This window comes from Myxine glutinosa, chromosome 10 (genome assembly GCF_964187855.1).
Source record: "Myxine glutinosa chromosome 10, kmMyxGlut1.1, whole genome shotgun sequence".
Taxonomy (NCBI): Eukaryota; Metazoa; Chordata; class Myxini; order Myxiniformes; family Myxinidae; genus Myxine; species Myxine glutinosa.
Window position 1 is genome coordinate 73,846,547 of NC_136270.1, and position 17,724 is coordinate 73,864,270.

A 17,724-nucleotide genomic window follows, 5' to 3' on the forward strand; every position below is an offset into this window, starting at 1 on the left:
GCCAGACAATGACCCAAAATACACTGCCACCACAACCAAGGAGTTCATCAGGGGGAAAAAGTGCAAGCTTTTAGACTGGCCAAGTCAATTTCCTGATTTAAATCCAATGGAGCATGCATTTCATTTGCTGAAGAGGACATTAAAGTCAGAAACCCTCTCAAACAAACAACTAAAAATGGCTGCAGTAAAGGCTTGGCAAAGCATCTCAAAGGGAGATACCAAGAGTTTGGTGATGTCAATGTGTCACAGACTCGATGCAGTTATTGCATGCAAGGGATATGCAACCAAATACTAACTATTATACTAATTTAATTTACTTTAAGTTAATCTGTTCCAATACTTATGCTTACCTAAAATGCTGGGACTGAGCATCAAAAGTGCTATTATTCTGCAATGGTAAAACATATATACATATAAATACCAATAAATAAAAGCTGGCCTTCTGTACTCTTGTCTCGTATTAATCTTTTGATCTCAAATCCAAATTGAGTATACTAGGGCATGCCCGTACGTGGGTGCCCGTTCGGAAAAACATTCCAAACCGCGTGGCAGTAACGACCACAGAACCCCCCCCCCCTCTATTTACATGAAATGGTTTGGTCCATTCGCAAAGCCAAAGCGAACGACCACAGAACCCCCCCCCCCCCCTCTATTTACATGAATGGTTTGGTCCATTCGCAAAGCCAAAGCGAACGGCGAACGGCTAAATCGCCATAGCTCGGTAACTACTTCTCCGATTAATATGAAACCTTGAAAAGGCACATCCTCAGGTCCCCAGCAATATACGTGCCCGTACGTGGCGTACCCGTAACCGTACCGTACCCGGTACCGTACCCGTACCCGTGACGTGCCCGTAATGAATATGTACAAAATATAAATATATATGTACTACAATCGATCGTACCTTACAACAATCAACACAGATTGCAACGTCAAATAAATGAATACGCTCTCAAATGTGCCGTCCGAGGCAGCGTCTGCTCGCCACGTTCAGCGTCACTATGATTATCCGTAAGTCCGGAAGTGACGTCCTCATTTGACTGTCCGGAAGGTCGCAAATCGCAGTTACGATGAATCGCAAATTAGTTTTAATTAGTTTTAAAACATAGTTTAACGGCAACATAGTTTTCCAACGTGAAATAAATGAATACGCTCTCAAATGTGCCATCCGAGGCAGAGTCTGTTCGCCACGTTCGGCACACGTGATAGCTCGCTGCTCTCTGATTGGTTGAATCGTTTTTTGGACATAGCTCGGTAACTACTTCTGCGATTAATTTAAAACCTTGAAAAGGCACATCCTCGGGTCCCCAGCAATATACCTGGCAAGTTTCAAGTATATCGGACCGGTAGTTGTCGAGAAACAGCGGTCACAGACAAACATACATACAAACATACAAACATACAAACATACAAACATACACACAGAGATTGCTGGAATTATAGATAGATATCAATAATAACAAATTTGATTGGAGGGCACTGGAGGTCCAGGGAGATGGCATTGAGGACTTGTATCCATTGGGTGAGTAGAAGAAACATGTCTAAGTTGAAGTGACCTGATCTGAGATGAGGCTGTTGGAGAAAAGGAGGGATTTCATATCAACTGTAATGATGGATTCCATGATTTTGCTTATGATTGCAAGTATCCCTACTTTGTATGTGTAATGTAAAACCTGTGGGAGGAACGATAATCTTGGGTGTGTCTTGCCAGTATTATGATGAGGCCCAGCATGTCTGCAGGATCCACACTCTGAAGCAATGCAGACTAGAAATTTGCAAGAAATTTGTGAAACAAATGGTAAAAAAAAAAAAAAACCACTTCAGGTAGTTGTTGCCCAATAATAGGTATGATGAGACACATTATGCTCTTAGAAATGCATTCAAAATTTCCCAGATCTGCTAAACAAGCAGGTATAAGTGTAGCGCAATTCCTTATTTGTTAGGATTTTGAATGAAATCCATTGAGTTCTGTCCAAATCAATGTAAACTGTTTGGTTTTTATTTTTTATTTTTTTATATTGAGCCACTGCTTGTAAACGATGTATTTAACCATCAGATCCGATGGATTTAACTATCTAACTACTGTTAGTCTAGTAGGAAGACTAGGTCCCCCTGCACCCCCCGGAAATATACTTCTAATCAGTGTTTCTAGATTGGAAAAAATGTGTAGAAAATGACTAGCTATGGCCCCAAGCTGAAAAAATGTCCCACATACCATTTTTATGCAAATTACTGCTGCCATTATCAAAAAAACGATTTTTGACATATCTCAGCCAATATTGCAGATAATTGAAAAATGAAGGTGTCTAGACCCATGTTTTGAAGGGCATAGATCATGATAGAACTATTCATAACATGATTACATGTGTCTATGGTATACTAGTATGCATATTAATGCTGTAATTACAAAATAATCAGTTTTACAAATGATAAGGATACGTTAATACTGCAGATAACTTAACATGGTACATAAGGGGTCTAAACCCAGGTATTTTCAAGGTTAAATGTCAACAAGATGCTCCTGAGTCTTGCATAGGGGCGGGACATTGGCAGTAACATTGGTACCACTCAACTTTTCTTCCCACCATTGACTTTGTATTGCGAGAGATTTTCACTTGCTTATTTAAAGGTTTCTCACCCAGCCCACGTAAAATCTACCAACTCCTGCTGTTAACTCCCAAACATATTTTTTTATGTTATCCAATCACAGTGCAGAAATGACAGACTAGAGATCCAAATTAGTGCTGCTATAGCTGCCATTTTACATTTCCATCCATGTAACATGCGCGCTCGCGCGCTCGTATCAATTGGTAATGTCGCGCGCTCGTATCAATTGGTAACGTTGATGTTATTGAATACCTCAGTTGAAAGTTCAGTCTTCCATTCCATCTGTGTGTTGTTCTTGGTATTCATCCTCCAATCTAGCCAGGTAAGATGCTAACTATAATGTTACTCACACTCTTGACTTCAGTTTCTGCATGAAATCATAAACAGGCAGAATAACAGCTGAGCCAGCTAGCACCATGTTAGCTAACGTTAAAGCTAGCCTCATCTATGTACAGTATGTTCCTAATGTCGGTGTAACTTAAACTTTTGTTAATGCCAAACATGAGACATATCTGTTGACTTCTGTATATGAATTGAACCAGAAAGAGGCACGACAGCTGAGCTAGCTACAGTAACTTAGCACAATGTTTCATTGGCCTAGATAGCTAACGTTAGTGTGGAAGAATTTAGATGTTTTAGCTATTAGCACTTTTGATGCCACTAAACATGGTTTAGTCAGCTAAAAAGTACCCTAGTGTAGAACATGACTCAGAACCTCTGTTACCTCACTGAAAACTCAGAGCCTCCTTTCACAGGCACTTTTAACATCATTCGTGATTTCTTATTTGTCATTTAACAGTGATGGTAGACATCGACAGCAAGCATGCCCAAAAGAAAACGGAGTGTAGAACCTGCAGCCCAAAGCTCTCCTCCTACATGCATCCTTCATGTACCATCCATGTCTGATCATGGGGATTTCACGCCCCTCCGTAAAATTAAAGGATCTGCTTCAGAAAAACTGCAACTGCTTCAAAAGATCCGGGATAGACGTCTCAACCAACCGCATGACTCCCCATGTCGTATGCAATCAGTATGTGATCAGATCCCGGCAACTCTTCCTGATGACCTAGAAAGAGTAGGATATCACAGCAAGTGTTATAAGCACTTTGTCCGCCACTTTCATCGTCTGGGAGATGATACAGAACCAGGGCCATCAACCTCATCATGGCATCACTCTCCTCGTAAACCAGGAGGTTCTGCTGAACCCATCTTCCCGCCAGAGTGTATATTTTGTGAGAAAGTTGAGACCAAAGATGCTCATCGCAATACTGAGAGGCCTACAACCTTCCCATCCTTTAAAAACAAAGAAAATGCATGGGAGCAAATCGAAACACGGGCTGAGAAAATGGGTCTCTATCGACTCCATCGAAAGGTGAAAAACAAAGACCTCTTTGCATGTGAGGCCAAACACCATCCGTCATGTTTTAAAGCTTTCCGCACAGCATTCTACAACTATGAGCGTGCGATTCACAGAGCCGAAGCACCAAAGGAGCAGGCTTGCATGTCAGCCGCCCATGAAAAGGCATTCAACTCAGTACTGGAACACATTCAAACCCAGGTCATCCAGCAGAATAAAGTTCTACAGCTTTCTTCCTTGCGCTTGCTCTATGTCGAGGAACTGAAACTGAATGGATATGAGAACTCAAATTATCGGTCAGAGAAACTACTGAAACGCCTACAGAATGACCCAATCAAGGAGCATATCCACTTCACGAAGGTTGATCATGACAAATGTGATGTCATTTCTTTCTGGCTTGTGCACAGCTCAAACATAACAGTTTCCAATGCTCTCGCACGAGCATTCACACTCGGAAGCACAAACAAGAACCAAAATGTTGCCCTCCAACTTCGCCAGGGTATTCTACAGGCTTTCAGAGAGTGTAAAGACCAACCATGGCCACCAACAGCTGAAGACATGGAGCTCAATCCTGAAGACATCCTACCTCCAGACCTTGTCCGCTTTCTCAGCGTGCTAATGACTGGCAAGGAGGGCATCGAGACAGAAAAGGTGAAGCGTCTGGTCTTCTCCATTGGACAAGATCTGTGCCGTGCAGTGTCAGATGGAAAATGGAAGTTACCAAAGCACGTGAACGTGAACTCCCCACGATCTACAGCAACCAGGAAGAGACTGATACCAGGGTGGTTCTGTACCTCCATCATGCTGCTACCATCGGATACAAGAACGCTGTAGTCAGAACACCGGACACAGACATCCTCCTGATCCTGCTCCACCATGCCCACAACATCAAGCTGACGGTGTACCTGGATACAGGGTCAGGGAAGCATCGCCAACTTGTCAACGTCTCTGAGCTGGCAGAATCCCTGGGAGAGGACTACTGTGCCACTCTCCTGGGGTACTATGTGTTCAGCGGAGAAGACTGCACCAGTGCCTTCAAAGGGAAGGGAAAAGTCGGGCCCTTGAAAAAGCTGGAGAAGAATCCCAGGTTTCACAGGGCATTCGGTGAACTGGGTGACAACTGGGATGCCAACCCTGAGGTGGAGAGGCAGTTAGAAAAATTCACCTGTGTGATGTACGGCCAGAGTCGCGAGTCATCAGTGGACATTGTCCGTGCCAAGCTGCTACGAAAAATGGTGGGAGAGGACAAGACCCTCACATCCAAGTCCAAGGTTGATCTGGCTCGCCTTCCTCCATGCCAGTCTGCCCTGAAGCCGCACATCCAGCGTGTGAACCACCGCGTAGCATTGTACAAAAGAGCCGATCAACCTATCATCGAAAAGCCAAAACCTTATGAGGAGCAAGGATGGATAAGGACTGATGAAGGACTGTTGAAACCAATGTGGTCCAGTGGTCCCATCCTACCAACCTCACTGGTGGATCTTCTGAACACAGGAGAGCACGAAGAGGAGGAGGAAGAGGAAGGAGAAGAAGAGTTTGACTCTGACGATTTCGATGAAAATGATGATGACTGACTCAGTGTAGAATCACTAATGCTAATGATGTTTATCTAAAACAAGCAAGAGAAGAGTGGTCACATTGAGTGCTAGGACTATTTTGACAGTTGTAATATTTAGAAAAATAAAACTTTGTGTTAACGTCTGTGTAGACGGACCTTAATATGAGTCTATTATTTCGTAAAACTGTGATTATTTTGTAAATAAAGCACTAATTAGCATACTAGCAAACCATAGACACAGGTGATCTTGTTATGAATAGTTCTATCATGATCTACACCCGTCAAAACATGAGTCTAGACACCTTATTTTTTCAATTATCTGCAATATTGGCTGAGATATGTCAAAAATCGTTTTTTTGATAATGGCAGCAGTAATTTGCATAAAAATGGTATGTGGGACATTTTTTCAGCTTGGGGCCATAGCTAGTCATTTTCTACACATTTTTTCCAATCTAGAAACACTGATTAGAAGTATATCTCCGGGGGGAGCAGGGGGACCTAGTCTTCCTACTAGACTATGTGTACTTTATTATTCCCCGTTGGACTTGGACCAAAAAGGGGGCTTATGGATTGGGTCTCGTCCGTCCGCAACCATATCGGAGATGTATGGACCGATTTTGTTCATACTTGGCAAAACGGCAATACATGATGGAATACATATGCACATCATTTTGTTTCACGATGCGTTCAAATATTGCTGGCTAGCGGCCATGTTAGTTGTAAAAACAAAAACAAAAAAAAACAACAACCCAATATTGGACATGTTCTCAACCATTTATTGGGCATGCATTTACCGATCTTATTCAAACTGTAACACAAGTGCCAGTACACTTGAGTACCAGTACACTGGTAATTCCCTGTTTATCGTAAAAAGGCGACAAACAGGGTTGGTGGCAGGAAGGGCATCCGGCCGTAAAACATTGCTTCAAAAAGGGGACCAAAAAACAACAACAACCACGGTCCCCGAAAAGGCCAACCCCCGCTTTGCGGGGAAAAATGGCCTCTAAACGGTGGTTTTTTATTCAAACTGTGCAGAGAGAAATGAATGTTGGGTTATATATGCACGTCATTTTTGTTTCGAGATCGGATCCAAGACGGCCAACTGGTGGCCATTTTATTACTTAAACGTGTCCCCAACCATTTCTCAACATGCATGGTCCGATTTTGTTCAAACTTGGCACAAATACAATCAATACATGTGTGCATATGCAAACGATTTTGTGTAATCCGACCCAAGATGGCTGACTGCCGGTCTTTAACTCCGTACAGCAAAATTACTAAAACCATGGGAGCTATGACATTTTATGCTTGCCTCCACCACCGAAGGTGGATTAAGGTTATGTTTTCATACCTGTCTGTCTGTTTGTCTGTCTGTTTGTTTGTGAACAAGATATCTCAAAAAGTTGTCGACGGATTCAAACGATATTTGGCAGAGATGTAGCGTATGTCACATGGACGAAATGATTAGATTTTAGTGAAAATTCGGATTCGGATCCGATTAGTAGAATTTTTAAAGTGATTCTTCACCATTGGGAGATCGGGACAAAAACGATAAATAGCAGGATATCTCAAAACGTTGTGGATGGACTTGGACGAAACTTGGTGGAGAGGTTGGGTGTCTGACAAGGACTAATCGATTCGATTTTAGTGAAGATCTGTATATGGGTTCGGATACGAGAATTATTGAATATCTAAGTGATTCTTCACCATTGAGTCATTGGGCTAAACCGATACATAACACGATATCTCAAAAAGTTATGGACGGATTTTGACGAAACCTGGTGGACAGGTTGTGTGTCTGACCAGGACTAATAGCTTCGATTTTGGTGAAGATCTGAATATGGATTTGGATACGATAATTATTTAATTTTATAGTGATTCTTCACCATTGAGAGATTGGGCGAAAAGCGATATATAACATGATATTTTTAAAAGTTGTGGATGAGTTATGACTAAACTTGGTGGACGAGTTGGTTCGGTGACGAGAACAAGCTGATTAGATTTGTTTCATGTCCAAATCCAGATTCGGCCTATCAGTGGATACAAAACATAGACTGATCGAGGTATGCGCTCCACCGAGTGGCGTTCTATTATTATTTTTTCTTCTTCTTCTTGGAAAATATTATATCTTGATCTTATTTCTATGTTAATATGTTTCAAGTGTTGAATGGTTGAAATAAACCAGGAAATTAATTCGGCTGATCGGTCTGCAGTTAAGGGGATCAGTGTTTGTACCTTTCCATGTAATGCAGTGATGTTGGCTGATTTCCAAGCAGATGGAAGATGACCTTGGGCAAATAATAGGAAGAACAGGGCAGAAAGAGGATGTGCAAGAGCAGCGGAGCAGGTTCATAGGACACGTGAGCTGATGCCGTCCAGTCCAGTTAGTCAGTTAGTTAGTTAGTCAATCGAGTGTTGAAATAACTTTCTCCACCTTCTCAGGTGCAAACGACAGAGCACAGCAGTTGGGTATGGCACGGAAGATTGAGGGGTTGGAGACACAAAATTTGGAAGCAAACACAGAATTGAGACAATCCGCCTTCTCACGAGCGGAGTCGGGTGTTATGCCATTTGAAGAGAGAATAAGGATGGAAGCAGAGCATATACCAGAAACAGGCTTAACAAGGCCCCACCAAGTTTTAAAGGAGGGAGTCAAGTTTGAAAGTTCATTTTTGAGGTTGGACAGATGGTGTTTTCTGGCTTTCCTGAGAGTGCACACAGTTGTTGAGGACTTTTTGGAATGCACTTAGATTTCCTTCGGTTGTATTTGCCTTCCAGGAAGAGAAGGCAAGTTGTTTCAGAGCAACTGCCTCACCACAGGATTCAGTGTACCGTGGGCAGAAAGAAGGGTAGGATAATTGAAGATGAGATGGGATGAATCTGTGAATGAGACAAGAGAGAAGGTCACTCTGGAAGAATTCCCAGGCTGAGACCGCTGAGTTAATATCAGGGGCAGTAGATATGCGAGACCACTCTTGGAGATGGCTGCTTGCAATCCCTGCCATTCTGCCCGAGTAAACTGCCAGACTCGCTGGCGTTCACCAGTCCAACAATTACATTGTCAATCTTGCATGTTAGTTTTTTTTAATTGCGGAGAGTATGGTTTCTTATTCTTATTATTCTTTTTCTTCTTTCATGTCCACATTTATTCCCACGTTCTTGTGGGGTTTGGCAAAGGTTTTTGTACTTAGCAATAGTACACAAAACCCCAGTCACCTCCCTTAGGCCAAGTATTTCACAAAACATCTGGCCAGGCCTGGCATTTGACTAAGGTTCGGGCAGGAATTTGGCCACGCTGCTAAAGATAGCTCGCTTATATTCTTAAAAAAGGAGGTAGAGTATGGCATAGCTCAGTGATATTTAAGAATTGTATTCTCAAAGATAATATTTTGTCATATTATTGTTAACTGAAGTTTCTGATGCACACCTGAGGGATACACAGATTTTTACGGTGTAGCCCATAGGGCACAGCCGTCTAGAACAGTGTTTGTCCGTATGTATGTATGTATGTATGTATGTATGTATGTACACCAATCAGAGCTTAGGATCTGGTCACATGACAGGGTGATGTGATTACATCTGATGTCATTACGGCGGTATGACGGCATGGCGGCTGACTCTCCACACACAGCTATTTTGATTTTTTTTTTGCAGTTCATGCCGAACATATCGTCGTACGTGTCATATATCACAATCGCCATGCTCTACCTTTTCGTTTTTCATTCAGTGTGAAACGCAAACAAAGCGATTGTTAAAATGATCATGAAATATCGAAAGCATCGGCGTTACGGCTCTTCCAACAAAACGGTACGTACCCAATCCTTGTGGGGTATAATCTAGATTACAGTAGATCTTCGCTCAGTTCTGAAAGTAAAACTTACCTCACGGATGTCTGGATTCCTCCAAATTTCTTTGTTTAATGTGATGATCAGTATTAGCGACTGTTTAAAAAGCTAATCATGTGTGTTTGTGGTTTATAATATTTTACAAGCCTGGCTTCGCCGCTGTTAGACTTTCGGTCTTGTTTTTGTTTTTTTGTATACTTGGTTGAGGCTCGTATAAGAGATATTGCAAAAACCACGGGAGTAAGTTGACATTTGTTTAGTTTAGAGTATTGTAATTCAGCTTGAATAGCATTTCTGTACTATCACTTTGTTTTTGGAAATGCCATGCGATGATGATGATGATGATGATGATGATGATTATGAAGTTCGATGCCATGCAATGATGCCATGCGATGATGAAGAAGTTATTGTGCTTATTACACAAACTTTGTTTTAAGGTAGATGGTCAGATGTATTCAAATTAACGAGTTTCATTGTTAAGTTGCAATCGTTATTTTTTAATTGCTGTGAAAAGACTTTTCACCCCCTTGTACCAGTTTCCTTGCTATATGTTTGTCTGATCATGGCGGTCCCATCATCTAAAGAACGACTTGGGGTCACTTGAATGAATATGAATGACTTGGGGTCACTTAGCCAAGTTTAATTGTCTGTTTCGGTTCTGCTGTTTATTTTGCAGGAACTAACCAACAAGCTGTCTCAATATGGTACTGTGATTAAGTGTGAAAAAGGTGAGCTCTTGCCATTTTGAAATACATCCTCTAATAATAGCTAGAAGTAATCATCAAATAACAATGCAGACCGATCTATAGAAATAAATTTCAAAATAATTCAACATCTTTTTTTTCTCGTTTCAAAAGCATGTTGGGAGAGCATGTTTAAAGGCACCCCTTGCATCTGGCACAAAGGACTTTTGCATTTGGCCAGATTTTACTGTTACCCAAAATTCTTAGAGTTGTTGTTTTGGCTGTCTGGTTTTGACTTGAGCTCTTGAGCTCTAGAGTTCTAGGGTTCTTAAGAAGAGTTTGCTATTTTTTTCATCTGTGATTCCCCCCCCCCCCCCCCCACCCCCCCTTTCAGTTGATTTTGAAAACGATGTGGCACTTGTTGTTAATGTCACTTATGCTACCAAGGATGAGGCAGCACGGTAAGGAATGAAGGTGCAGAACGATTTGTCATTTGGTCTTAAAAAAAAATAAAAATTAACAAACTTTATTTTACAATTTTAACGTTTATATAATTTTCATGAAGTTCCCTCTCACCTGGATGAGCCTGGTTTCACTTTGGTCTTCAGGTTGCTCGCTGTGATGTGGGAGTGGGAAAGATTGAGGCGGGGCTGAAGGGATTAGACGCACAACTTATCAGATAAAACCTCAAGGCCGATTTGTTAAGTCAAAGCCAATTCGTTATAATTGTGTGTGTATGAATCCATCAAAGTGTATACCATTCTACAGTCTGCCGTATCCTTACTTTTCAAGACCCACATTAAAACATTTAGGTCTAGTTTTTGGTTCACGAGTTATCAGAGTGACCACTATATTCGTCATGGGTGTGTCTGTGTGTCTGTGTCTGTCTGTCTGTCCGCAGCATAACTACCCGATGATATCATGCGATCTTGGTGAAATTTGGGTGGGAGGTTGATATCATGATCTAGTTGTGTCCTGCCTAGAGTGGGCGGATTGCGCCCATTGTGGGCGGAGCCACGCCCGAAAAAGATGTCTTTTTAGGGGGTAATCGAGTTCAAGCTACATCTTCTCCGAGGGAGTTGGTGGAATCTGACAGGGGTTTCGGTATTTGGTTAGGACAATATCATGTGTCTAGCCCCACGGAGCTCGATTTTTCATTTTCGCCCCAAGGTCAAGGTCAAGGTCACGAAATTTAGAAAAGTTGATTTTTGATGGTTATATTACATTGTTCGCTTCCTGATAGGGTGAAATGTCGTACATGATCTTATATTATCACGTACATCATGAAATACAAGTTTTCCAACAAATTTCAGAATCTTCGACGTTTGACATTTGAAGGTCACAAAGGTCAAATTTTCAAAGTTGTCGGAATCGAACCGAATTTTGGGTATTGTGTAGCTAACTAACCTCATAACTGATTATACATTATTTTCTATCATTTCAAGGTCAGTAACCTTCGTTTTGACATTTCCAGGCCAGCACCACACACAATTACGTACAGCTGGCTCTTAAAGGCCTGCGCACACAGCGCATTGGGGCCCTTTGTAAATAGGCATGTACACCGCATGTCGGGGGCCGACACCTGCCACGTGGGCCCCGACCCTCCCAGTCCGGGCCTGTTTCGGTTATAGTCCGTCCTTTGTCATTGAATACCGCTCGCTCGTGAACCATCGTCGTCTCCTGACTTGTTTGTTTTAAGCTCATACTTTTGCATCTCATGGCATTTTAATGAAAAAACAATTGAGCAAATGACGGAAAGAATGAATGAATGAAGCACAGCTTTAACTGGATTACTTGTGCTGAGTAATTGGCAAAATGAACCCTTTCGAGACTTCTTTTTGCATTATAATAATAAAGGATTTTGGTTGTGATGGTTATCTCACAGAGCCCTGGGAAGCATCAATTCTGACACGGAGGAGGGACAAGATGAAATGGCGCACTTCATAGCTTCTTACATCCCTGATGATGCACCCCTTGAACAGGGGGACGAAAAAAGGTCTAACCGTTTACGGCAACTGCGTACTTTGGAAAGGTGCTTATTTAAGGAGGAATTGATTGCATGAGACAGCTTTAATGTACAACTAGAACGGCACTCGGTAGAGAGCATACCTCCGTCAGGCTGAACAGTTTCCGTTTTGCATCCCTCTGATAGGTCACATCTGGATCCAGACCTGAACCAAAATCTAATTGGCTTATTGTTACTAAACCAACTCATCCACCAAGTTTTGTCGTAAGTCGTCCACAAGTTTTTGAAATATCAGGCCACGTTTTTTTTTGGCCCTACACTCAATGGTGAAGAATCACTTAATATAATTTTTTTTATCATATCCGTATCTGTATTTGGATCTTCACCAAAATCAAATCGATTCGTCCTTGTCACACACCCAACCTGTCCACCAAGTTTCATCTGAATCTGTCCATAACCTTTTGAGATATCGTGCTATATATCGTTTTCAGCCCTATCACTTCATGGTGAAGAATCACTTGAAAAATTCTCAGATCTGGATCCCGATTCGAATGTTCACCAAAATTTTATCATTTCGTCCTTGTGACATACCCAACCTCTCCACCAAATTTAGTCTGAATCCGTCCAACATTGAGATCTCCGGTTCACAAACAAACAGACAAACAGACAGACAGGGGTAAAAACATTACCTCCATCCATCTTTGGCAGCAGAGGTAAATATGTGCAAAGCATTGTGCTAACCAAGTTTAGATGAATGCAGCACAGTTGATTCTACCTTCATTTTGTCCTGTTCTGATGTAAAGATTTTGCTCCTCAGGAAAGAGATATCAATTTGTCCACTACGTTTGCTGGTGCCATCAAAGCTACTGGGAGCTCTCATTGGCAAGGAAGGAGCCACTATTCGGGCGATTACAAAGGAAACTCAAACCAGGTTGGTTTAATGGCGAAATAGTTAGGTTCTACAAGCCTTTTCTATGAGTGCATTACAATTTTGAACTGTTTGAAACGAGTGTTGAAATGGAAGAAAAAAAAACCAAAAAAAAAAACGAGAAATGGAAGATGTTTTTTTTTTTTAACTTTTCTTTTTCTACCATTATGAATAAATATAGCTATTGGAATTATTCCTCCATAACCTGTGCTTGTTCATTACATGGGAATGTATTAGTGATGTTAAAATGTGTCGTTAATTATCCCTTCACCTGCATATTTCTTACTGGCCTTTTTTTGTCCCCCAACCCACGGACAATGTCGGAGACGGGGGACATTGACCGAACGATCATCTGTCCAAGTACTTTTGTGTACGTGATCTTTCAAAAAACGTTCAACATTTAGCTTTCATATTGCAGATAATTATTCCTCGTGATGCTGTCTCAACCTGATTAGATCGTGGCTGGGATTGGCTGAATTATGTTGCTATGACAACCATTTTGTTAACTTGGCCTGTGTACATGATCTTTCAAAAAACTGTTAAGAATGAACTTTCTTAACAGATGGCCTCGGGCAAAAGTTGCCCCCTTCGAAACTTGGTCATGCCAGCCAGCTGGGGGGCTGTGCTGGCGAGAATTGGACGTGGGGTCCAGCCATGGGTGTCATGGTACGACCTGGGCCCCACGGGGGGTCTGGTGGAGTGTGGCGTCCTTGTCCGTCGGGGCGCTGCCTGAGCATGTGGCTCGGGCCAGCAGGGTCACCGGACCCTGGTGGGGGTTAAGACCTCCAGGGGGTCCGAGGTGCTTCCTCACAGGCCTGGGATGGCATATATTGAGGACCACTAGGTGGAGGTGTTGTGGGTCGTGCTTTGGTGGTGGCACCATGGACGGCCAACTTGGGCCTGATGTGGTGACCACCCGGGCATGCGGCCTGACACCCTCCTCCTGAGACTCTAGGACAGCCAGCATGTGGTGACCTGACATGCTGTGCTGGTCTATGGACGCGGGTCAAACCGAATGGACAGGGATGGAGATAGCCTGCCGGACAACAATTGGGGCATCTGTGGAACGTGATGGTGTGAGAGTGACCTTCCACAGATGTTCCGTTATGATTTGTGGACTCTCGGTTTGGGAAGAGAGCCATGGGAGTGTTGAATTTGGAGTGTGTAACGAGCCAAGCATATGGGCCATGCTCGGCTGGCATGTGTATGGCAAAGCATCTTTCTTTGGTGAGTTTAGCAAAATGTGAAAAATGTTTGGCACGGGTAATCTAAGGTTCGATGCAAATTTAAGGGTGTATTTTGAAATGTCATGGTGGATACTGACAACAGTGGCACCATTATTGATCAAGGTGTGTAGACAAAAGTGTTGGAGGCTGTGATAAAATTGACAGGGTAGCAGGACACAGCTTTCAACTGGTTGCGGGGGCGACTGTGCCGATATTTGGGACGCGGGGTTATGGGGATGTAGTTAGGTAGTCTGAGGGTCAACGTGGTGCTATGGGTGTCCGAGGTGTGTGGACCATGTCTTCTGGGTGGGTCTCCTGGTGGAGCATGGCTGTTGACTGGACCTTGGTGTGGTCAAGTGTGGGTGAGCACTGGGGGCTGAGGTTCTGTGGACTGGGGGACGAGGGCGACGTAGGTGATATGAGGGGAATGCCACGCACTGCGACCGTCTCCCCCAGGGCCGAGGTTGTGCGTGTGGTAGTGTTGTTGGCAGCAGGTGCTCACCACATTGGCCAGCTGGGGCTGGTGCAGCTGTGTTCCTCGCAGGGGGGCCAACGGATGGATGGTGGGTCGCACCCTTATGGACACTCATGGGCCATGTTGGCGTTTCAACTGCTCGGCTTGTCCCAATGACCCTTGCACGATAGAGGTGCGGAGCTGTCGTAGCCACAGGTAGTTGTTTAGAACAGTTCACCATTGGATGCGGACCCACATACCTGCCAGTGTAGTGGGGCGAAAAGTGAAATTTGGTGAAATTTGGTAGGCTCAAGGATAAATTTTGGGATTGTATGGGTGGATTTTTTTTTTTTTTTTTTTTTTTTGTATACAAGATCGAGGCTCGTGAAAGAGCTAACATTAATCACACAAAAAGACAAACCGACACACAAAACACAAAAAACAAGGGGAGCGGTAGACAAGATGGGGAGAGAGGGGGAAGGACACAAAAGAGAGGGGGAAGGACACAAACACAACATTTGAGAGCAGGGACATCGGGAGGACTTGGGGGGAGGTGGGAGAGGATTAAAACATATGAACACTGCAAGGACTCTGGGGTGAATTACCGGGGGTAGAAAAGATCAAGGTTTTCGATGGGGGAAGATAAGAGATGGTGGTGAACAGCTGTTTTAAAGACCTGGAGGGAGGAGTGGGATTGAAGGGAGTGGGGGAGTTTGTTCCAGAGGCGGGAGAAAAGGGGAATGAAAGAGTGAAGGTGAGCAGAGAGCCTAGACTTTGGCAGTTTAACCAGAAGAGGGTTGCAGGCAGATCTTGTGCGACCTGAAGGAATATTGGGGGGACAGAGCACAGAGAGAGCTGGGGGAGCAAGGCCGGAGAGGAGTCGGTAGAAGACAGAAAGACCACCAACCTGCCTGCGGTGAGTGAGTGAAAGGCCCTCGGCGTTGACTACATCGCAGGAGATTCCAATGATTCTGAAAGCTTTGGCCTCAACAGCGTGAAGCCGAGCAAGGTGTGAGGCAGGAGCACCAGCCCAGAGGGGGGAACAGTATTCCATTGAGCTGCGGATGAAAGCCTTGTATGTGGTGAGGAGCTCAGGTGTGCCAAGGAAGGACTTCGCACGACGGAGGATGCCCAGTCGGCGACTGGCTTTGGAGGCCAGCTTGGAAATGTGGTTTTCCCAAGAAAGATCATGGCAGATAGTGAGACCCAAAAGCTTGAGCGACAGAACTTCTTGGAGAGGATTGTTGAGAAAGTAGATGGGAGGGTTGTCCAGTCGGTCCTTTCGGAGAGACATTGTAAGAGTGTGAGATTTGCACTTTGGACCTGACCAACCGGTAATTACCTGCACATCAAGGTAAAGGTAAGGCCTTGATGTTTACTGTCCTAGGCTTCAGGACTTGCTTGTTAAATTGGGGACATGTAATTTGGAGATGGAGGCGGGTGGGAGTGATGACATGGTCGGTGAGGGGGGATGGAATGTGTGCCACACAGTCTTGTGGGTGGCATTTGTTTTTGTGTTGTGGTTATGTGTTTTTATGTGGTTGTGAGGTTGAAAAGATAATGGAGAGCGAGTGGTCATTATTGTGTTTTGAAAATGTGATTTAAAATGTGAACTGGGGATTTCACATGAGGCAGGCCATGGCAACTCTTTTGTAACATCTTTTTGGTACCATCTGCTCGGAAATGTGTGAGAATTGAATGGCAGCGGGGGAGGAAATGTGTTTTGGGGATCTTGTGGGTGGGGAAGGTGTGTGTGCCCGCAGGTACAGATCAAGCTCGGAGGAGCGATGCCTGCGATCCCCCTCTGCGGCAATTACCCCTGGCAGCCAGTGGTATCTGGAAATTGGAGCTTGTCGGTGGAGGGTCTGTTTGGGCGCCGTGGGGTAAAGGAGACCCCCGGTGACCCGTGGAGCTGCGCGGAAGCAGGAGGCCACGGAGGAGCCTGGGGTTTGGAGACCCTCACCGGTGGGGTAACGGTGGAAAGGGCTGTTGGGCTGTCACGGGGCCAAGAGGTAAAGGGGAGGGGCAATGAACTTGCAAGTAAGCTGACTTATTTTTGGGACTGCGGGCACCACAGCCTGAAGCGCCCCCACCATCTTACTTATGCGGTACCTCCTCGCTGCCCAGTTGAGAAATGCACACATGTATATGACATCAATGCCATGGTCCTGCTGGGGGGGTGAAATACGTGCTTGGTTGTGATTTTGTGTGTAATGACTTATAGAATGTGTACTACTGTGTTCAAAAAGTATCCGACCTTTATTTTTCGTGCGTAAAAAAAAAGAGAAGCTAGGGAGGCGTTGATTGGTGCACGTATGTAGGCGATCCTAATGCACACGTGTGAATTTTTTCCCACCTGCAGAAGCTGTCATTCGACGGCAGACCGCCGATGAGTGAGGACATGTAAGTGAGCGCCGTCGGATTTTCGTTTTTGACAAAATGACGGAAAAACTTGAACAACGCTACTGCATCAAATTTTGTGTTTTTTGGCCTCGGGGATGTTGGATGCTTCCATTGTGATGACTGCAACTTGGTTTCTGGGTCGTACCCATAAACCCAGGACTCATCGCCAGTGATCACTGTGTTGAGGAAGCTGGGATTGCTGTTCACAGTCTCCAGCATGTCCTGTGCGATCACCAAACGGAGTTGCTTCTGCTCAATCGTTAGCAGCTTTGGTACGAACTTCGCTGAGATTCTCCTGAAGCCCAAATCCTCCTTCATAATGGAATGAACGGTGTTGAATCTTGCGGATCGTTTCCACTTGGGAATCGCCAAGCTTTACACAAAATTTGATGCAGTAGTGTTGTTCAAGTTTTTCCGTCATTTTGTCAAAAACGAAAATCCGACGGCGCTCACTTACATGTCCTCACTCATCGGCGGTCTGCCGTCGAATGACAGCTTCTGCAGGTGGGAAAAAATTCACGCATGTGCATTAGGAATGCCTACATATGTGCACCAATCAACGCCTACCTAGCTTCTTTTTTTTTACGCACGAAAAATAAAGGTCGGATACTTTTTGAACACACTACGTATGAGTGGTTAAGGGGTTGTGTTGTACGAATGTGGGCGAAATCCACCGAGCCATGTCACTCACCTGTAA

The 17,724-nt window shown here is 44.0% G+C and overlaps 2 protein-coding genes across 3 annotated transcripts in view; one reads left to right on the top strand and one right to left on the bottom strand.

The window, feature by feature from the left end:
• The window catches only part of MOB4 (MOB family member 4, phocein), a 456,882-nt gene that overhangs the window by 153,327 nt on the left and 285,831 nt on the right, over nucleotides 1–17,724 (bottom strand). The gene's annotated exons all lie outside the window — the stretch shown is intronic.
• Nucleotides 1–17,724, top strand: part of LOC137414026 (insulin-like growth factor 2 mRNA-binding protein 1) — an 82,556-nt gene that overhangs the window by 32,839 nt on the left and 31,993 nt on the right. For both annotated transcript variants that reach the window (XM_078785774.1, XM_078785773.1), the window contains exons 5-8: nucleotides 10,044–10,095; nucleotides 10,445–10,511; nucleotides 11,936–12,082; nucleotides 12,834–12,947. In XM_078785774.1, the coding sequence (XP_078641900.1) occupies nucleotides 10,044–10,095; nucleotides 10,445–10,511; nucleotides 11,936–12,082; nucleotides 12,834–12,947 (380 nt within the window). The remainder of the gene's footprint in view (nucleotides 1–10,043; nucleotides 10,096–10,444; nucleotides 10,512–11,935; nucleotides 12,083–12,833; nucleotides 12,948–17,724) is intronic.